This window comes from Solea senegalensis, linkage group LG21 (assembly GCF_019176455.1).
Source record: "Solea senegalensis isolate Sse05_10M linkage group LG21, IFAPA_SoseM_1, whole genome shotgun sequence".
Taxonomy (NCBI): Eukaryota; Metazoa; Chordata; class Actinopteri; order Pleuronectiformes; family Soleidae; genus Solea; species Solea senegalensis.
The window spans coordinates 8,731,490-8,754,651 of record NC_058040.1 but is presented as its reverse complement, the minus strand read 5'-3'; the positions used below and the strand labels follow the sequence as shown (position 1 = coordinate 8,754,651).

Here is a 23,162-nt window from a genome sequence, read left to right as displayed (position 1 = left end):
AAGCCTTGGATAAACTCGCTCTCTGTTTAATCTGTATGTCAGGACTTATAATCATAAGGTCACCAGCATTCACCTGCATTTGTCTGTGCAAAGGCTTCATTGTAAGGGCAACAGACCTTTAGAACACATTTTCCAGATCCTTAGATTTCCAGTGTGTGTTTGCCCCAAACATGTCATTTGGGGCAAGATTGACACCTGTAGACATTCACAAACATGTATAGATTCAGTCAGACACACAAACACAAACCCCGCAGTATCATGCAAATGCATACTCACAATTAAGTAGTCAGAGACAGAGGGAGGGAGGGAGAGAGACCACCATGCATGGTATTTATCCTTGCAGCCCACCTCAATTTTCCATGCTCTTTGTGCCGTGTGCTGTACATAATTCATTGCTGCAAACCTCAAGTCTCTCTTAAGACTCCTGGCACTAAACAACTCTGCTAATTAGTACTTAAAGTAATAAGTGAGGAAAGCTAATGGTCTGACCCCTTCTCTGTGTGGATGACCTGGCCTGCATGTTGCTTCTCATGTCCTAACAGCCTGGCAGAATGCTGGTGAGAGCCAGTGGAAAAAAGAAAAGAGTGGAATCTGAGGAGGCTACTTTTCACCACATAAATGCCCCCCAACTCCAGTAGCTTTAGCCATCTTGTGCTTTATTTTAAAAGAAAATGTGTTTCTGAAAGAATGTTAAAGCCGCTGTGACGGAAAATGTTTGTCCTGATGGACATCTTCCATCCTTTTCCATCGTTTTCTTCCTGAAAATGACATTTGTGCTAGATAGTAACAATAGTTTCAACTTTTCAAAAAAAAAAGTTGCTTATTATACAGGGAGTCCATTCAATGTGAAGTAAAGGCCAGCGTAGCATAGCTAAGCATACACACAGGAAACTACTAGCCTTTCACTGTTCAAATGTAACAAAACACAATTAACACATGTCATAGTCACTCCATTTGTCAATATTTATTTATTTATTATAGAAATTATATTTTAATGAGTGAGCATTCTGATATTATTTTCTCTACCCTAAAACAGAGCTAAGCTAGCCGTCTCCAGCCTTTGCTAGACTAAGCTAACTAAATGCTGGCATTTACTTTACTTTACCCAATGTTCTCATGCAAATATCAGCAAGAACCTAAAAAAAGTATACAAAATGTTTTGTTTTATTGATGAGAAGACTCTTAGTGTCTAAAGTAATAATGAAGCAACTTTCTAAACCCGTTTTGCACTTCAAAATAAGTTGATCAGTATTAGGGGTAGGTCAAAATAACGATTTAGTCGTCCGTACTCGCGCAATACGATAATCAATAGGTGTATGAAATATCAATACTTTAATGAATAAATTAAGATGCTCTAATGTGAACAGTTCCTGCCAGTTTTACTCGCAGGCCGTCGCTATACTTCATGTTTCCTCATGTTGGCGCTGCTAAAAAGAAGAAATTTGGGCGGGAGTTACCTGGCTGAAGGAGAGTGAGTTTACGGCGGGATAATGGCGGAAAAGGCTACGTTAAGAGATGCCCTATCCACGTTAAAAACATAGACTTTATGCACTTTGTTCTCTATGTTGTGAATAAATAGAGAAATCCTGCACCATTTAACTTTTCACGGATGTTTCGTTTTCTTCAGTTAGACAGATATCGTGATGTATTGCTATATGATTCTCTTGCAATATTGATTATCGCAAAATCATTGTATCGTGATGTTAGTGGGGCTGTATCAGAAGAACCCCTCATCAGTAGTATTTGTAATTGTACTTATATTACTTTCTAAACACTAGTAAGAAAAAACAAAAATGACATACTTTTCCTCTTTATCATCACCAATATTGATGCATAGCTAATATAAATTCAAAAAACGTACTCTGAAATTGAAAAGAAACGCTTATTTCATACATCACAATTTAATTTAATCACAGACGAGTATTCTTCTTCCCTCTCCCGCATATTTAGCATTACTTTGTACACTGAAGAACATACACATGACTACAAAAATTAGTGGATTTTTTTCCCGTTCTGCTGTGTGTGGGCTGCTGTCTCTGTCCATGTTGTTTAATGAATTCTGACACGAGAGAGACACCGAAACAAGCTCTGTTGTAGGTCAGCGAGAGCCCTTTTCAGTACGTTACCAGTGTGATGAGGTTATCCAAGGTGACATGTTATTTGAGCACATGTGTGCTAGCTTAGTGTGGTGCTGACTGCAAGATTCTTAGGTCAGTGAAGTGTGTGTGTGTGTGTGTGTGTGTGTGTGTGCATGCGGGTGGGAGTTGCTAGAGGGGGGGGTGGGCGGCGTATGCACTCAAAATAAAAGTGTATGTAATGCCGTGCACTTGAACAAACTGTCTTTTATGATACAGTTTAAGAGTAGACACCACTGTGATTTCTAATCGTGGGGAATCTTTGTTCGCTGGTGATGAGACGTTCTTTTTATTCACGTACCCAGTACATGATACCAGCATTTATTTCCCCTGTGGGTTTTTTTTTTGTGCATGCACGAAAGCGAATCAAAGCATTCTGTCTGCTCTAATTGAAAAACTTACACAGGGCACTCAGTCAGTGTCAGCACAGCTCTCTGTATGTGCTTGTCTGTGTGGGTGTATGTGTTTGTGTATGCCTGTCTGTAGACAGTGGGGCACTGATGCTGAAAGATGTGTCCTCATTTTTGCATTGCATTGGGCTCCTCTGGTAGCCATGTTGGGCTGCTCTGATATTACGCATGTGTCACTGTAGAGCATTCAGCCCAGGAACGACAGAGCGCAGGGTGATTAAAATGGCATGTTTATTCTCTCCATATCTGCACCCCCTTCACTCTCTCACTACTTGTGTGTCACTCTCTGCCGGTGTTATGTTCACTGGGAACCCTTACATCCAAGTCTTTCTTCCTTTTCATACAAACAAAAAAGCTTTCACACTTACAACCTCATTTATTTTTGTTTAATCGTTTTCAATCCCTCTCAACTTACAAGACCCCTGCAAATGTTATCCAACATTTCGGAATGTAAATCTGTCACATGCCTCCAACATTTGAATACAGCACAGACCTTTTGAGTTTGTTCTGCAACACGTCACGTGTTTCCAACAGGTAAAAACACGGCAAAAGGAACTAAACCTTTGACACATTTAGACATGTTCGTATTTGAAGTGCTCCGTGGAGTGGGCCATGTGTGACAGATGGTATTGAAACTGTGTTGAAACTCAAGTCTGCACTGTTGTTTTTCAGCATATATAAGAGAAAGCCAAGCTTGCAAAGGCAAAGATATAAAAATTGAAGCAGCCCTTTGGTTCAAAACAGAGAATGAGACGTTAGATGTCCCTAAAAGTGGACATTTAACATTGTTAACGCAGTTGACTTTATTTGTCATAATTTTCCCTGAACTCACAGTAGCTGTGAGTTCAAACAAATGCATTAGCAAAACCCTTAGCAAAAACAAAACTGTCTGAGGTTGAAACGTGAGGGAACTCCCCACCAGTCAGTGCAACCGACGAGGTGCCACAACAGCAAATGCAGCTTTGACCTCTAAATAGACCTGACTTGGCGTGTCTGACTAACTGAAAGTGTTGAGTTGAAGGATGTGAGGTATGGCAAACACCTAAATCACCTGAAGACGGTTTCATAGTCATATCACCTCTGAAGTGGCGCTGTCGTTTGTGACCACTAGTAGTGCTATGAAGCAGCTTTTTTTCCTTTTTTTTTTTTTCCACAAGTGAGGCCTTGATCTGTTGGCAGTTCGTACACCAGCATGAAGATGTGCTCAGATTCACAAGAATTCATGCCAACGAAGGCCTTGAGTGGAAGACTGCAATCTGGTAAATATGGTAAAGTAAATCATTTTATTTTTCAGAACTGTTAGTGGGTTTATTAGTCCTCGAGTGGTTTTGGTGCACTGAACGTGGAATGACTGATGCTATCGATAAATGAAGACATATCATTTTTATTATTGTCTGCCTGCAGATCAACAGTAAATGGTGGCAGTATACAAATTAGAAAAGAAACGTGTCCTTCCTGTGTATTCTCACACCAGTGCCATCAATTTGGTGCGCGTCTCTTCTACAGCACGCGTGTGTATGTGTGTGTGTGATCATCCCTCATAAGCTTTAATTTCATGCTGATTCATTCTGATTTCCTCCATGCTCTGCTGTCTCAAGCACTGTGAAAATCAAATCGTGTTTGGTACAAATGCATAGGGTGTGTCGCCACTCTTACACATACGCTCGCATACCTAGGGACCTCCAGTGGAATATAACGCAATTATAGTCCCTGTGTGACACTCAGCAGATCATCTCGTGGCTGTTCCCCGATAAAGGTCAAGTTAAAGAGGAAATCGCTGTCGTTTTTTTGGGGCCATGTGCTCGTGAATCAAAGTGCGAGCGACTGCACAAACACACTGCGCTTTTGCAGACTTGAGTATCAGATGACTTGTGGCCAGGAGTGCTGGTGCTGCAGCAGCACACCTGCTTTGTAATTGTACTTGCTAGAATAAATTATCAAGGTGCTCTTAAGGATAGGCAAAATCTACAGCTAATTAGCTCCTTCTTAAATCAGTACACTCCCTGCTAAGACACGATCACAGTTCGAAAATGAGGGAGTGCGTTCAAGCCGCTACAAATGCTTCTCTCGAGACTAAGCCGGTGTCCCTGTCAAAGCAGAGTCACAAGGCAGGGGAACAACACATCTACTGTGATGCCAAAGGCAAATAATGTTTGTTTCAAGTTGTTTTTTTTTGTTTGTTTTTTTTTATGGAGTCGTCACAAACAACCATGGTACAAAATTACACACTTGTGCAGTGTCGACTTTTGCTTTGTTTGGATAAGGCGTTTTGTCTGTTTGTCTATTGATCGCATATCTGTCAATGTGTGCAGCGCCGATGTTGTTATTGTTATACTAGCACCACAATGAACGCATAGTAATTTTACTTGCTGCTTTAAGGTGTGCATTCGATAATTAAGAGAGAGGGGAACCACATAACCTTTCTCTGGAAAATATTTCTCTGTCACTTTACACAAAGAACGCTAAAAATCTTCAACATTATCCAGATTTTTACACCACACATTACATCTACTTAGATGTTAGTGATCTTTGTTTGTTTTTCCATAATGATTGCAGCATTCTAAGAGAATTTCTGTATCCACAAGTATGTGATCTTCCCTGTGTCCCATCCTAACTCTCTGCGAAACTTCGAGGAAACTGGTTCTGTCGGGCTTTCTTTTTAGTAATCCTGCAAACACACAAGCATGCAGCAATGAAAACCTAACCTTCTTCGATAATTGTCAGATATGCTCTCTGTCCTCGCGGTCGCTCCAATCACAAAACGGGCAAATGGTGACTTTTCTGGCTGATGAGTGCGTGCTAACATGTAATCGTTGCCCCGAGGTTCATGGAAAGTGCATAGTTATGTGCTTTATATTTTTTGAAACCCGCCAGTCACATGGCAGCTGCAGCCAACGTTAAGGATTTACTGGTTAGAAACTGTCCCAAAAGAGGAAATATCACATGGCAGTCATGGCGCCGTAAAAGTGTGTCCTTGCTTACACACGCAAATGTTGCCGCTGTCAATTACTTTTTTACACAAGTCAGTCCCCTGATGCCTCCTGAATCATTGTGTGTGTTACTGCTCTCTGCGTGCTGCTTACGTTGCTTCCTTATACACTGAAATCAGGGAGTTTTTGGTCTTGTGTCAGTGCGTGTTCAAAATAGTTCAGTCTTGTGTGAGCGCCGGGGCTGAGTTTCCTCGCTGCCGCTTTAACGTCACACTTATGTGTTGCTATAAACTGGAACGACCTGCAGGCTCCCTTGGTTCTGCAATATGAGCTTAGTATTACCCAAAAAAATCCAACTGTCTTTTGCCTTTTAATGCTCTCCACTGACGTCCTCGTGTCACGTTGCATTATTTTATCCTTTTTTTCCCCTCTGTCTCATGGCAGGGTTTTTATTTCAAAGAAATGGCCGTCTTGGAGGCCTGCTCTGTGATGCTGACAGGCTGGAGTCATTAATGTGGAGGTGGAATCTCTTATGATTAGAACAAAGTGTTCGTTTGTTGCTATCATCTTGGCTTTGTCGCCCAAAAAAATAAAGGAACAGTTTGAAATGAAATCACACTAGTTGTCGAGGCCATACTGGTTAGATTTTGGCGGGGGAGCATGATCAGGAAGACCAATACATGGCACTTTTTTATTTGTCCTTTTGACTCTTAAACTTCTCTCTCTCAGAACTCCTCTTAAGCTCAACCTTTCCCTATCACTCTGCCTCATTTCCCTACGCCTCCCTTACTCTTTTCTCCCTGTGACTGCACTTTGTCAAGTTCTCCCTTGTTCTTTTCTATTTGCATCTTTCACGCACACACACACACCCTCCCTCTTTTCGCTCTCTCTTTTTGTTTGTCTATCTCCTCTCCTCCGCTCCTTCTTTTCACTTCTCTCGAGCTAATCTCCTGCCGTGTACCTTTCGATTGGTCTGCCTCTAATGTGTGTGTGTGTGTGTGTGTCACTGGAGTTTGGCGTGATGTAGTAGCCGCTGCTGTTTGTTTGTTTACCTCCTTCAGCCACTTGGAGTCCATTAGCGATGCCTTTGCCTCAGGAGGATCACTCTCTCTTTCTCACACACACACACACACACACACATGCTCTTCCTCTGTATTTCCCTCTGTCTGGTTTTCTCTAAAGCACTTCACTGCTACTGCAAGCCAAACTGACTGGTACCAAGAACTGTTACAGGAGTTTTCTGCATTTGATTAAAACTCCAACCACTGTGTGATGTCAGAGCTTTTGGTGCAACAAGAGTCGGTCGTCGCTTTCGTGCTTCAGCGCTTCAGCTACTGCACATTATTACGTGCATTCATGTTGCTCACTGTCCCCCGAGTAGGCTTGAGCATTTAAACTTGCAATATGACACAAACAAAACTGGCAAATTGCAGAGGCTTAATTTTTATCATTCTATTTTTGATTGCTCCATGTTTGGTGCCAATTAAAAGAAATAGTACTTGGGACTTGGCAGCAAATGAACATCATTGCATTACAGCACAAGTTAATGTCATGTGTTAATAACTGCAATTAGATATTTTCTAAATCGTTTAGCCCTTTGCAGGCATTTAAAAATAAATAAATAAATAAATGGATGGATGAATGTTATTGTTCATTTTGCACAAATGACAATTAGGCTTCAGTTTTGATTTTAGAGGTCGACCCTGACCTCTAATTACAGTAGCAGCGGGGAATGTAGTTTTTTTGATGGGGCTGGGCAATAAACCAAATTACCGAAATTACGAGTCTCTCACCCATCCAAGTCTCAAATTGAAATTTCTAAAATATGTAATTTCCTAAATTACATCTTATTTTATAGGCAACAGCTGCAACAGCTGATAGAACTGCCACTATCCCAGATATACAGTATATCAAGTGAACAATGGGAAAACTATCACAAAATAAATTTGCACACAAACCACACACCCCACTCTAAACTTACCTTGTCCAAATGACATTGTCCACGTCATGCGTGACACGGCCTCTGCTTCGGTGACACAGAGGAACTGTTATTTTTTTTGTTTTTCTTGTTAATTGGAACGGGGGGAATTGTTAACACAACGATGACATAAGATTTTTTTATTGGGTATTGTGCACTTGTCAGTATGCAGCGTGCTCATTTGCACCTCTGACAGATTTGGAATAACATTAGAATTGTTTCAGTCGCCACCTGGCGCAATAATTAGTTTTGGTAGATTCGGTCTCCACATAAGCCCTTGGAAGAAAATTCCATCGCACGTTTTTCGGCTCTTCCACTTGATGCTAAGCAGGTAGGTCACAATAGATTCATCTGATATCATTCACTGAAAGCAGCTGTCTGTTCAAAACAACATCGAGTGAATGGCAAGAGTGAATAAAAACAAACAATTAGCGAAAAGATGGTATAAAAGGCACCGTAGAGCAGACTGGAAGTGCACAGATTATTGGTTTGATGCTATAAATGACTCACAACAGACATTTGATCCATTGTTGTTCTGAAAATATTGATCATAGCCGCATTAAATGCTAAGGTCACTTCAGATTAAAGTTCAAAATTACAATTTACACACTCCATTATGAGGACAAACAAATCAGAAGTAAGGCAGCTTAAGACATTAATCAGGTACTAATTAATAAAATAAACGATTGTTCATTTTACTGCTGTCGAACCGATTCTGATAATTGATGATGATGCAGTTTTTAATTGAGCAGCTGTATGTGATTCTCCATACGGCTCCATTTCCACATTGGCATTATTCTATTGCTGCAGACAGCATTGTGCCACTGGATAAATCTAAAATTCTTTTTTTCTGTCGTAGTTGGAGAACGACTGGAGTGATTAGAGTGCGTATCGAGTGAATACAAGTGGAAAGATACCAGACAATATTTCAGCCCACAACAAATCATTTCAGAGTTGTCTCTTTGTTACATAACTGTGTGAATTTTTTTTTTCTTTCTTTTTTTTTTTTTTTTTTTTTTTTTTTCTTCTCAGGAAAGACGATTTTGATCCTGAGTCTGACTATGTGCAGACCACGTCACCCAATGGGGTCTGTATACAGGGAGTGATGTAGCATTGTAAGCAGTGATAAGCAGTCTCTCTCTCTCTCTCTCTCTCTCTCTCTCTCTCACATCCCATAATGATACTCAGACAGACTCAGGCAGACACTGTCTCTGTCCCGATTGGTAGAACTGTTGCCAGGGAGCGTTGCCGTCTCAACGTGGATAGAATCTGTTGTCTGGTACACTTTAGACATGAGAACAACTGCAGGATCTGAATATTTATAACGAGGGGACTGTTCATATTGAGACTGTATAGAGGCAACATAAGCGAGAGGGAAGGATCTGCTCCTGCTCCTCAGCTAACTTTCAAATGTTCCTTCACTCTGCCTTTGTCGTGCTGTTGCTGATACTCTCAGTGACGTGTTTGTCAATGCCAGTACTTTTCTGGACATTTGTCTTCTTAACATACCGCGTGTTTATCGTTGCGCTGACATTGTGTGACACCGACTTTACTCCAAGACTGAACTTGTTTGAACCGCCCTATAAACAGTGAACGGCAGAGACATGAATCCTAATTGTGTATGTCTTTTATGGCATTGTGTTTGAACGCGACCCCGTTGTTGTTCTGTAGGTAGCTACAGTGTAACAAGCAATTAAAATCACTGTGTGTGTGTGTGTGTGTGTGTGTGTGTGCGCGCGCACCATCTGGCGAATCGTCTCATTTCCTCATATTATTCAAATATGCCTGGACCTGCTGCTACAGTTAATAACACTGTGCGTAGGTATGAATTCTTGATTAAAATGGAAGTAACACATTCCAACAAAGCAGACAACGGCAATCAGAGCAGCATTCAAAACTCATATCTCGTAACACGCACGCGCGCACACACACACACACACTTGACATACTGTGCCAAAAGTCACAGCCTACTATATAACGATGATTATAAAAACACACCTTGGTATGTGAGTAACTTTGACATGGAAATGCAAACAGAAAAACACACGGGAGGGAAATGAGGACACACACGGCGGAGAGGCACGCATATATACAGCCATCACTCATCAGACAAAGAAGTTGAGGGAGTTCATGTCTTATATTTTTTTATCACGGATGTGCAAAGTCTATATTTAATGCAGGCAGGAGCAGAATGCAATTTGCGTGCACACGCGTCTATGCGTACACGCATGCTATTATGCGTGTGCGAATGTGTGGTGTGTGTGTGTGTGTGTGTGTCTACTCTCATAATACACACGAGCGTGCATCTCCGTCTCATGGCCATTCATGCATACATGTGCATGTGTGTGTGTGTGTGTGTGTGTGTGTGTATATATGTGCGGTGTGGCACACTGCCATTCCGTCTGCCTGACTCAACATATTCTCCTTTCACTCGTCTTTGCTCCTTCTCTCTCCCTCTCTCTCACTCCCTTTTTTCCCTCTCCTCAACCCCCTCCCTCTTGCGCTGCCCGGCTGGCACGTACATGCATGTCTGTAGACTCTGTACTGTGCTTGCTGCTGTGGCACGCGCCAACCTCACTGCAATGCAGCCCTGTGTGCATTAATTGGCAGAGAGACAGTGGGTACGTGGTATGCAGGGCGGAAAGGATTAGAGAACAGGGAGAGAGGAGATGCAGGAGGCGATGTAAGGACACAATAGGAACAATGACTGATGGACGGACCTGTGGACAAACAGTGTGGCAGGTTCACAGAGGGACAGACAAACAGAATGTGTGTGTTGCTAAGTGTGCATAGGGAGAATACTGCCTGTGGTATGTGTGGAACAGTGCAGGGAATGTCTGTTTGCGTTAGTGTTGCGTTGCTTGAGTTCGACCGTGCCTTTTTGTGGGTGCTCACTCATGTGTACCTATATGTGCCGTGCAGATATCACGCTGCTGGGGCAAAGCTCTCTAAACCAAACTCTGACTCACTCGGGATTGAAAACTTTGTGATACCCTGCCTTTCGTATTTGCCACCATGAGTGAAGAGTAAAAGTTTGCTCGGTTTAGCACAACTTCCTCAACTTGAGGTTTTTCTGGCAAAAAAAAAAAGTGCTGTGTCTGGGTGCTGACTGAGAACAAACTTGTGACTGATAATAATAATAATAATAATAATAACAATAATAATAATAATAATTCCATGCATTGAATTTTTCATAGGTGAAAATCGTTCACCTAAATATTTACCGTCTTCATGTCACATGATCCACTGAACACACTGTATATGGGCTCATACTTACTTAGTTTTGTAATCGTATCCTCCCACACGCATCTTTCTGGAAATGATCCTCTCTGGTTGCTGTTTTCTTTTGTCTTCACTTCCCTGTCACAGGTTGTGACATCTGGCTGCCGTCGTCCTCCCTTAATCTACACCGAGCGAACGTTTTCAGGAGGCCTTCCATGCATTGGTCCTCACAAACACAGAGCAGCAGCATAAAAAAAAACACACACACACACACACACACAGGCGATAGCTCCCAAATAAGCCGAGCCACCAAAGCAGAGGCGTAAATTAATCATTCAATTTATCAATTCATGTAGAAGTACGAAAAACGGTCTTCCGTGAAGACTGTACTTCTCTCTGCTTGTGTGTAGGTGTTTGGCAGTGAGGTCCTTGCATGATTCAGAGAAAACACACAACACTTGCTCAAGAGTAAAACCTCTTCAAAAAAGGGAGAAAAAAAGGAAAAAGTATTGTCTGTAATGCAACAAAATGGGAAATACTTTAAAACGACAGATTGTGTTTTTGATTAACCGCATGAATTCTCAATTCAGAGGGATTAGAGGATCACTGCATTGTATATATTAAGACTTCCAAGTTAGTAAAACTTTGCTTTGCAAAGAGGACCGGGTGACGCATTCTCTCCAGGCTTGCGTCAAACAGGGATTTCAGAAGTTTCACTATTCAGCGTCTAATTAATTAATGGCGACTATGACCTCTGTAAGTTGCTCTCATTTCTCTATTGTCTTAGTCATGCTGCTCTTTGTGTGCGACCGTATAGGCAACTGTGTCCAGGGGCAAGTGGCAGAAGTTGCTTCAACCTAATTGTCTTTCTCAGCTCGTACTGTCCTCAAATGACTTTCTCTCTGTCTCAACTCTCCCCTCCCTCCCTTGCTCTGTAGCTCTGCCCAGTCTCTGTCTCCGTCTGTAACTGTAGCCTGTGTTTTTCTCTCCCTCCCACTCCCTGCGACGTATAGATACTGCATTGATCAGACACACGCACGCAGACACATGCACACACACGCACACACTGAGCCTCCCACTCCTTTTATCATTGATTCGCTCTGCTCTCTCTTTCTCTCCCCTCATTCTCTTTATCCCTCTCTCGCTCTCTCTCTCTCTCTCTCTCTCTGTGTGTGTCTCTCACTCGCACTCTTCCTTGCTCTCTCTTTCCCTCTTTCTCTACAGTGGCACTTGTTGAATTCAACCCTTGGAGAATAGAGAGAGGGGAGAGAAACAGAGGGAGAGATAATGACAGGGAGGTAGAGGGAGGCTTTTGAGAACAGAGACAGTGAGCAGAGAGAATGGGGATTTGGAGGGTAGACCGATAGAGGAAAGGCTGGGTGAGGAGAGACACAGAAAAGTCAGTCAGACAGCGGAGAGAATCATCTCTGAAGCAGCGGGGATGACATTTTAAGTGAAAGAGAGAGTCAGCCAGACGGAGCACATCAGAGTGCTCCCCCCTCCATCTCTAACTGCACTTCGGCTGTCCTGCTCCTGACTGCTGCTGGTGTGTTTGTGCGTTTCAAGGCTCCATGGTGCTTCTTAACCCGAGGACTGCCTTACACAGGTCAGAACTGTCTGGCAAAGCAGTGAGCACTTTTTTTTTGGTACATTTGAGCATGTGTATGTGTGTGTGTGTGTGTGTGTGTGTGTGTGTGTGTCAGAGCAGGGGTGGGAGACGTGTGCTGGTTTCTCCAGGTGAGTGCTTGCATGCCAGAGTACACAGTCATTTCCCTCTGCAGCCTGTGCTGTATGAGTCCATGCATGCATGCGTATTCATAAGTGAGCCACTAATCTGTCTGTCCATGAAGTGGGAGTGAGAGTGTGTGTGCGTGTGTGTGTGTGTGTGTGTGAGAAGAGAGAGAGAGTGCGCCGGTGACTTTTTTTCAGTTTGTATTCCTGGAAACTGTTCTGCAGCATTTCTCAATAGTGAAACTCGTGTGTATATGTATATGTGTGTCGAGGCGGGTGGGGGTGGGGGGAATGAGACAATGACACAAGGTTCAGGGCAGGACAGAAGGTGGAAATATGTTACTGAGAAATAGAGAGTAAAGGGCGCTACTGCAGTAAATATCAGATTGCCTGTTGTGTTCTCGCACAAATGTTGACAAAGGTATCGAGTTCATGAAAAAAGCCAAGCGGAATAACTGTGACAGTGAGAGGCCGATTGCGGTGTGGTTTCCTCGCTGCGAGAAAGGGAGAAAGTTGTTGCGATGGCTGACTTAAAGGTCATCTAAGTCTGCAGGAGAGAGCTGTTGTTGATGCATGTACAGCCCCTGGAATGACTCCTGGAAAGGTTCCTGGAATTTAAACCATGTAAAACAACACAGCATTTAGATATTTCACAACACCCTCATGCACATACAGTAGAAACGGCATTGTATTAAGTCCCCTTCATTGACTTGACTCCTCCTTTCTCTCTCCTGCCTCTAATCTCTCACCCACCATCTCCGCATACATAGCCATCTCTCTTCCCCCACACCTCTCACTTCTCCCTCAGCTATATTCATTTTCTCACTTCACATCAACTCCTTTTTGCTCTTTGCTCCCTTTAAGGATCTCACTTTCTCCTTCTCACCTCCCCACTTCTTGACATCTTTTGCACACTCCTTTATCACTGTGTTTCTCTCCTACAATATGCTTTCCATGCCTTTTTTAACAGATGCCTCTCTCAGCGGCAGAGTCTGCATTGAATATCTGAAGCCTCATCTTCCTCTTTCTCTCGGCCAACATGTCCCAGCTGCTCCATGTGGAGATACCGAACTTTGGAGCCACAGTTCTGGGCTCCCTTAATGAGCAGCGCCTGCTGGGACATTACTGCGATGTATCCATTCTGGTCAAAGGTGGGTGAGGAGGAAATGTTGAATTTCTTTCCCTTTTTTGGAAGTAGAATATCTCATTGTTCAACTTCTTCTCGTCTCTGTTATTTCTAACAACCAGGTCAGGCATTCAAAGCCCACCGGGCCGTCTTGGCTGCCAGCAGCCTTTACTTTCGTGACCTCTTCAGCAGCTCCACCAAGACAGAGTTTGAGTTGCCCTCCTCAGTCACACCTGCTTGCTTTGAGCAGATCCTCAGTTTCTGCTATACAGGGAAGCTAACAATGGCAGCTAGCGAACAGCTGGTGGTCATGTACACAGCTGGCTACCTCCAAATTCAGCATATAGTTGAAAGAGGCATGGACCTAATGTTCAAAGCCAACTCACCTCACTGTGACTCACAAACAGCAGGGTCTTTAGAGGAAACAGGATCCGAACCGCAGAGTCCCTCCAATAACGGTAATGGCCTCGCAGTGGCCGCCCTTCTGGGAACCCAAGGCTGGTCTCCATCTCTACTCCTGCCCCAACGCAAGATTAAACTTGAAGGGGGTGAACCAACACCCTTGACGATACCCTCGACACAAAGCAAGTTTTCATCTTCGGAATTGGGTAGTCGGCTGGCCAGGGCCAGTTCACTGTTCTACACGACGGCTGGAGGGACCCCAGTTCCTGGTCTGCCTCCTTACCACCTTCAAGGGCCTGTCGGAGGTGGAGCAGGAGGAGCAGGAGTGGAAAGGTCCAGTCCTGGAGCATCCAGCCTGCCCACCACTGACAGCCCGACATCCTACCAGAATGAGGATGAGGAGTTTGAGGAAGAGCCATATGATGGGATCACAGAGGATGCCTATAGTCATCTCTATGGGCGTGCAGCTAACCCCTATGGGAGTGAGTATTACGTCATATTGATGCATGTCTCGAGTGACTTTCAAAGGAGTTTTTCCCTCATTTGAACATTTGTCAAAAACTAATTTTCAATATTTTTCCTACCTCATCACAAACTCAAGGATATTTCATTCAACTGCACCTTTTATCTCTGAAGTCTGGCAAAATAAAGTTGTTCTGAATAAAACTGGCGAAATGAACATATTCTAGCGAGACTTCCCTGCGCCGTGTTTATCCTTGTAGTTCTGTTAGATCTGGTTAAGTGTGTTATTTTCTAAATTGCCCTTGGCACAGACAGACAAAATTCATTTCAGACTAATCTAAAAGTAAAACTTGGCATGACACTGCACAAATATACAAGCATAAATGTGGGGGTCTTTTTTTTTTTTTGTCCAGACTTCTTATATATTGCAAAAAAGAAAAGAGACCCAATGCACACTAATTTCATCCCAGTTACATTATTTAATCTTTCATAAATCATGTATTCTGCACATCTTGAATAAGCAGGATGTTGTGCCTCCAGTGTGTGTGTGGGCTCTCTCAGCATAAAGATAGCTTTATGGAGTTATGATTGGAGTGCATCGTGACCAACAACACACTCTTTATCACAGTTACAACAGCTGGTCTGTACTGTTGTTGTTTTTTTGTTTTTTTTTTTATGTAATTGTTTTTATGTGCTTAAACACATGCAGGCAGAGATGTTCCATGCACATTTCTTTGCTTTAAGCGTTACTTGCATTGCACATACAAACCCACGCACTCACACACACACACATGTTCCTTTATTCTTAGCACCCTGCAGCTCTAAGGCATCATGCAGTTTTGTCAAATTCTAGAGTTTCAGACATTTATGAAATCCACTCTATCTGCAATCATTCAGAACACCCCAGGGTGACATTGTGGGATATTTGAGAACCATTCACGTCGGCATGTACAGTGTGTGTGTGTGTGTGTGTGTGCATACACTCTCAAATACTCTCAGAGGTTAGGGGAAGCAATTTTGTGAACATGAACCCAGCCTTGGATCTGTCTCCCCCTCCAAAACTCAAGTTGCTGATGCAGCATCATGGCTTATCTGGGATGCATCTGCAATGCTCTTAAACATTTATGAAAAACAACAATCTTGTATGAGATTGCTCCGACCTGCTTTGCTAATTTAATGTCGCAGCCTCTCTCTTCATAGGAGATGTGGATGATTGATAGTATAGCCTTTGCGTTTGTAGTTCACACTCTGAGAAATTGATGCATGCACGCACATTCATCTGTTCCTGTTTTGCTGTGTACCCCATAACCCCTTTGTTTGTTTGTTTGTTTGTTTGTTTTTTTCAAGCCATTTCTGAACCTCTTATATTCTTCCTTGCTTTCCTCAGTCCAGGACAAAACCGATATGGCAGCGTTGCCCTTGGCCTTGGAGAACCGCAACTGTGTGCTGATCCGCCGGGACCTGGTGGCACTGCCTGCAAGCCTCATCAGCCAGATAGGCTACCGCTGCCACCCTAAGCTCTACACAGAGGGAGACCCCGGAGAGAAGCTGGAACTCGTAGCCGGTAGGCACGCACATACCTCACATTAAGATCATTTAAAACCCATTGGCTCGTCAAATCAAATTGAAGTGATTATATTAATTTCAACCAATGGGTTTAGGAAGTGAAATAATTCAATCAACATGGAAAAAGAAACATTTTAGACTGGCTGTCCACCCAAAATCAGTAACCGAACAAAGAGACCATTGATTGTAGAGGTGACCCACATTCCAGTGTCATGTTGAATATCCCTTTATGTCCGGCAAACATGTGCTTTACCCGTAAAAGGCTTATATGTGACAAGTGAATCCATGTCATTGTGTCATTGTGGGTGGGATTACACAAAAATAAATGCACAGATATTGTAAAAGAAGGGCCTTTATGACAAAGTGACTCGAAAGAAGTCACTTTGGAGACAAAAGCATATGACAGCCAGGAGTTTGCCAATTGGCCCTCAGAGAGAGACCATGAAGAAAAAGATTGTTTGGTATGAATCGCGAAAACTGAGTCTTTGGTCCAACTGCCAGATATTGCTCTTGGCTGTCAGACCACAGCTTTTCAAGGCACTGCTCAACATGAAGTAATATAATTCTTTCAGTGGAGCATGGCAAAAAAATTTGAATCAATTTAATGTCAAATCTTTTCAGGCAAAATAATGGAGTGGGGTTTTTTTTGTTTTTTTTTTTACAGGCATAATATGTGGCACATGTACGCTTCAATCAGATCAAAATGTAATTGATTTAGAAGCGGAATTGAATAGAATGGAAATGTGTTTTTCAGATGTGTAGGCCGCAGTGGAGTGATTTAGCAGTGTTCTGCGTACAGTACATGGCCTTCAGTGTCTGATTCTGCTCTGGATAACTAAAGATTTGTTAGCTCGATCAATGGTCTCTTCGAACCTGAGCTGCGGATGAAGCGTGAGACTAAAAGTGGAGAGTGGGGCAAAGAGGGAAAACACAAAGCTCTTGAGGCTACAAAGAAGAAGACATGGGTTGAAGTTTTCTCAGCAAATGCTTCTTCTTTTTTTTTTTCTAACAACACAGGTACACAGGTATTCATGACTCGAGGCCAGTTGATGAACTGCCATCTATGTGCCGGTATCAAACACAAAGTGTTGCTCCGCCGTCTGCTAGCTACATTCTTTGATAGGTGAGTGCACAAACTACAGTTTTTGTCTGCTTTAAGAACCCACTGTGAGGATCAGAGTTCTGTATATGACTCCCAACGCCAACACAGTTGTCACAAACCAGCTTACATTGCCTCCTGGTGTTCACTCTGTATCCTTGCAGAAACACTTTAGCCAATAGCTGTGGGACAGGTATCCGGTCCTCTACTAGTGACCCCAGTCGGAAACCCCTGGACAGCAGGGTCCTCAACGCTGTAAAACGTAGGTTTGTTGTCCTCATCATTTCATAAATGTGACACATAAGAACCCTACTGGAATTTGCTGTCTCCTCTCTCTCGTTTTTTTTACAGTCTACTGTCAAAATTTCAACCCTAACTTCAAGGAGAGTGAAATGAATGTGATTGCCGCCGACATGTGCACAAATGCAAGGCGTGTCCGCAAGCGATGGTTACCCAAGATCAAATCCATGCTGCCTGACGGCATGGAGGTGTACCGCGCAGGAATGGGCATGGGTGCTGCTGTGGGTCTGGGTCTGGCACTGGGAGCCCCTCAAGCAGGGGTACCCCTCCCCTTCGAGCCAGACTTCAAGACCCTGGAGCAAAGGTTGTATCCAGATCGCAAAGATCCTCTCAGGACTCGAGCACCGCTGACAGAGGGCAGTCCCGGCTCTGGGGCGCCTGGAGCAGAGGCTGAAGGCGAAGGTGAAGGAGTCATACAGGAAGAGCAGGAGGAAGATGAGGATGAAGCTGGGCTAGAAGGTGTAGAAGGATCACTGGGGGCACCAGCTCTGATTCCAGGTGCTGAGGCGGGCAACTGTGGTGACACGCACATGCCACACGAGCAACAAGTGGAGAGTTTTGATCAAGGTCTGAGGGTGACTGGACAGTGAATGCCTCTCACACAGTAAAAATCTAACACCACATTTTCTTTGGCATGCATCTCCTCCAGCACCCTTTCTTCTCGTCTGTGCTTCCTCATCAGGAAATATCGGCACAAAACGCTGCGCTCAAAGATTTCACTAACAAGAGATTCGTCACACATGCATGTGCATTTGTGTGCTTGTGTACACACATACTTACTGATAGGGGAAGTGGACACAGGCATGGCGTTGGCACACGGAGACATTTACTGATTTCCACCATTTTCTTTCGTAAACGCAAATGTGTGCACTCTGTATTTTAGCTCTCGCGGCAACATAAGCAAGGCCTGGTTTCAGTGTAACAGAGAAGCATCAGACGTGTGCTGCCGGTGCATAGAATGTAATATAATGGCATGTAAAACAATTCACTTTTCCTTTGAAGTTGCATTTGCAAAAGTTGGGGGGGGGGATACAAATTGGACAAAACACAGCTTTCATTAAAAGTGAAGGTCAACTACTGTATTCACACACAAATAAAATGAGCATTTTTGCTTCCTGATGAATCAGGACAGCCGTTCATGATGAAGACGAGAAAAGATTTTCTGGGAAGCCTAAAGACCTCACCAAAATCTAACAAATAGTCTGTCACATGGACTTGTTTTTTCATGCATACTTTCCCATGACACATTGGATTAGATTGTCAATGTGATGCCTGTGTCTGCTCCAGAAGGCCCCTCCCAGTCACACACACACACACACACACAAACACAAACACACATGTCCTCACATTTCTTACCTTATGATACCAGTCTCTCAGAAAAAAGAAAAGAAAGTGACGCTTGTGTTTACGCGAACGACTCCTTTTCGATGACCCGTTCCCGTCTTACCGTCACAGTGAGAGACACGGACAAGAACAAGCACTAACATCCAAGCTTGCATGCATAAAAACAAACAGTGGATACAGAAAACAGCGACAAAAGCAACAAGCCTGCATCCTGATAAATAAGAATACAGCTAGTGTTGCCTCAAGATCTACCATTAATGCGCAAAAAGAACTGTCTTTTCATCCCTCACATGGACATTGTTCACAGACCTCAGTCTGACACATGTTAGAACTGACATGGGTGTTTCCCAGAATTGACTGTGTTTGTCACCGTATTGATTGGATTTTTTTCTTTTTTCATGCAACTACAGAGTGTCCTGTCACAGCAGGAAGAGGAGACTATATTATATGGGATAGTAAGAGAAGTTCACTATAACAATGTAGTAGAAGAAAAGATGCCAGAGAGAAGCGCTGTTTCACATTGATGTGGTGGTGTGATTGGCACCAATACTACATAGTCCTGCTTCCATCCTGTTTGTTTTTTTTCTTTTGGGAGGGCGGGGTTTGTTGGGGGGTAAATTATTGAATAAAATGTATACGAGCAATTTTTGCTGGCTAACTGCATTTGCACAAAAAAAAAGTTTAAAGGTGGGTGACAAAGGAGTTTGGCAAAATATGATCGTACTAAAGGACGAAATTTTCCTCCACATCTCCCCAATTATTTATTTTATTTGGATATTTTGGGTTTGGTAAGAAAGAAATGTTTTTTTTTTCTGACAACGACTGTTTCTAAAAAAAGATTCGGATGGGAATGCCATGAAGCAACGTCGAACTGCAACTTAAGCCTGAATTATTTTCACAGCTATTTTCTTTTTTCATACATATATACATATATTCACACACATATATTTTTATGCTTTCTGCCACGTGCAAGGACACAGTCCAAACATCAGTTTTTCTTTCCCCCTTTGTTTTGTGAAAGTGATTTTAAGTGCTATACTGTTGTGTATCTTTTTTTCGGTTTACTGGATTTTCTGCTCGGCGGAACAAGATCATTTATCAAATCTAGACAACACCACCCCCCTAAATTTATTTTAAATCATCGCCAATGTTTTAGAAAGTACAACAGATTATGAAGTGGTTGAAAAATTGTATTACTCAGCTCTTTTCCCCCCACAGAATCTCATTATACTATGTGAACAACTGAGCAGAAAGTACAGTATATGCCCTTAATATACAGTATTTGATCTAGATCTCACTTCGAAGGTTGGGCCAGGTTATTCTCTGTCTGTGCTCTTCATATCTTTGGGGGAAAGCTTTACGATGACCCTGCACAAGAAACACAGGGTTAAAAAAATGCACTAGGTAATAATGATGACGTTTACAGGTTTCCTGTTTTTTTTCTTTTTCTTTTTTCTTTTTGGAAGAAATGTGATCTGCCATCGATGAAACAGAGCTGTGACCGAGTGGCTGATGATGATGGATGAATGTAAACTGTAGCACTGCGTTAGTGAGGGCTCCAAGCCTTGACTGAATATGGTTAAATACTGAATCTTCTTTTTTTTATATCCCTTACTTCTTTCCTTAATTGTACTCTTGAAATTGGCCATAGTATAAAATATTTCTGACTGGCATGAAGATGATGGAGTTTGTGATTTTTATTTAAAAAAACAAAACAAAAAACAACAAAAAAAACTAACAAAACCCCCCCAAAAACAAGGTCTTCCAAAGTGACTTGACAGAGACACCAAGGAGCATTTCTCTAATACGTAGACAGCTGAGTGAGTTCAAGCACAGGCTTTTATTACTCCACTGTTTATACTATCATCATCCCAACAGTTGTACACTATGTCCCTAATGTTGAACTGAAAGTTTTCTGTATTCATCTCACCATTCAGTAAATGAATTCTTACGTCATTTTTAATTTATTAAGATACAGTTACAAAGTTGCTCTTGTAAAACGATATAATAATAAATGCATTCAGTTGTTTGTTGGAGCCACTGCCTTAATGCGCTTGTGATTTTGTCCCTCAAGGTAACAATCTTTCCAAACTATTTTACATATACTCCAATTCTTGGATTACTGCCATAGCCCCGAAAGTAAACCCCCTTAACTTCATTGGTAAATGTGTATTTTTAATCATATTGTCATACACATTTGATTAATCTATTCTTTAGGCTTTATGAAGATCTCCTTTTTTAAAAACAGGTTATTTTTTTTCTTTCAGGAGTTTGAAATGACGTACCCCGCAGAGTAGAAATAAAGAGGTGAGGAGCAGTGCCTTAGATTGTGAGTGTGTGTGTGTGCGTGGATGTTACGATGTGAAACTTTATGACAAGAGAGTAATAGGTGACAAGACAGGATTAGTAGTCTTTCCAGAACTGCAATATTATGCATGCAATAATAATAATAATGATCTTTTAATAGGGTCACTTTACGGGAGCAAGTGTGCAAGTTCACCAGCCAGATTAACCGTTAATCCACAGCAAAGTAGATCTCAGAGACTTGCGCCAAAAACAGCCAAATCTTATGTCACGTATGATATGAACGAGTCAGACTTGCTTTTGCACGCACATGTCATTTTTAAATAGTCTTTACGTACAAAACAATAACGCATACGTACATATTTTTCATTGTGTATTGATATTGCAGATGTTTTGCATTCACTTCGTCCACTGTTTTTCAGCTTAACTGCAAAAATATGTCTGACTCAGTCCCAGCCAACAAAAAAATACCTACCTTTTTTAGACTATTTTCTTGCTTCTCTTCTGCTTGGGTTGCTTCTTGTGCAGGGTAAATTTGAACGGGAATAAGGTTGCACTAAAAAAAAAACTGAGAGATTCTCAGAGAATGTCATGGCTGACCCTTTGGGACGATGAGCTCTATTTAATGTGGCTGAGTGATAAAGTCCTGTAAAATGTACAGTATATAATGTATGTTTTTTTGTTTTTGTTTTTTTCTTTTTGATTGAAAGCAGAGTTTCTTTCATGGCAAACGGAGAGGAGTTTTTAACCACACCATCACAACACCTGCATGGCCACACCATATAAAAGGATTGGAAATGGGTCGCATTGGATACTGTAAAACCAATGGGCATAGTTGTTTTTTTGTCACTCTTAATGGTTGATTTTGAAAACAATACATTTATATGCAAAGAGACACTTGTATCATAAAATGCATGCCATCCAGAAACTCGCTCTAACCCGATGAAACCTCTGATCTTTATGCACCATGTATTTTATGCTGAGAACCTGTTGTCACTGTTAGCAAACTAAGACTGTGGACTCTTGCAATGAGTAGGGTTGTATTTTTACCACACAACCTGGCCTTTTATTGAATGTTCACCTCTTGTGATGATAACAGAAATGTAGTGTCAAAGAGTGGGATACACGCAGACTAACTACCCAGTTGAGTGTGCATTTGAACCTTCAACAGACTCAGAGAACGTGCACTAAAAGTTTATACAGTATGTATATGTTTGTGTCCTTGATAAAGCCAGCACTTTAGAACTACTAAATGAAACTAAACTAAATGAAAGAAAAGAAAAAAATCGTAGAGTGACCAAGGGTTAGGTAAATATGGGGGGAAATGCAACTTATAAAGCCATGTGTTCAGAGCGCTGACAATCAGAATAGGGATGAGACAAAGTGCACTAAGGGAGATCTGACATGACTTGCTGTGCTCCTGCTATTTGCTTCGTCTTTCTCCAGCTTGCTTTGGTCTCTGCTAGCTTACTCTCCAGAGCGGAGGCTTATTATGATGTTAACGCCAGCCTTCTATAGTCATAAGCATTTGTCTCTGCAACAAGGACTGACATATATGTGACTGATACCTTGGTGCTTTTGGGAACAGAGCTGTTCCATGTTGACATGGGCCATATCTGCAATGCTCTGGTAAGCATGGGCTGAACTTGGTCCTAAGTCTGGGCTCATTGGTGAACTCTTGACGGATAAGAGTTCAAGTAGACGACTAAAGAGGACCTTATCATGCAACTCTACACTTTGATCATGGCAAGGTTCTTCGCTATCAACAACAAGGCCTGCACCAGGCACACTGGGGTTGGACAATTACAGTGTCGATGCTGCTTTATGTTGAAAATGAAAAAAAAAAAATGTTTATGCTCCTTCTGAATCAAGCATCAATAATATATAAAAACAAAAATGCAAGTTGCCACTTTTGATGTTGCAAAAGTTTCATTCCCATCATGGTATTTGCCACCACCAGTTTCAGTTGTGTAGTCTAAGAGTAACTGGTTTCTTTAAATGCAATACAGAAAAATCTGCTTTCTAATAAAAGTCCTTACTTCACCATACACTGTCCTCTCATTTCCTTTGTCTGTATGTTATTTCTTTAATATGTGTTCTCAGGTGGTACTTGATATAGAACGTTTTGGAACCACTGGCTTAAGGAGTATTTC

At 42.2% G+C, this 23,162-nt stretch overlaps 1 protein-coding gene across 2 annotated transcripts in view; it reads left to right on the top strand.

The window, feature by feature from the left end:
- LOC122758388 (nucleus accumbens-associated protein 2) overlaps positions 1-23,057 on the top strand; it is a 28,201-nt gene extending 5,144 nt beyond the window's left edge. The window contains exons 1-7 of one of the 2 annotated variants that reach the window (XM_044012544.1): positions 11,854-12,281; positions 13,377-13,557; positions 13,655-14,416; positions 15,784-15,960; positions 16,980-17,085; positions 17,226-17,323; positions 17,413-23,057. In XM_044012544.1, coding sequence (XP_043868479.1) covers positions 13,446-13,557; positions 13,655-14,416; positions 15,784-15,960; positions 16,980-17,085; positions 17,226-17,323; positions 17,413-17,951 — 1,794 coding nt within the window. In that variant the 5' untranslated portion in view covers positions 11,854-12,281; positions 13,377-13,445 and the 3' untranslated portion in view covers positions 17,952-23,057. Of the gene's footprint in view, positions 1-11,853; positions 12,282-13,376; positions 13,558-13,654; positions 14,417-15,783; positions 15,961-16,979; positions 17,086-17,225; positions 17,324-17,412 lie in introns of those variants that run through there. The other variant, XM_044012543.1, reaches the window with a different exon arrangement.
- Positions 23,058-23,162: the final 105 nt, after the last annotated feature.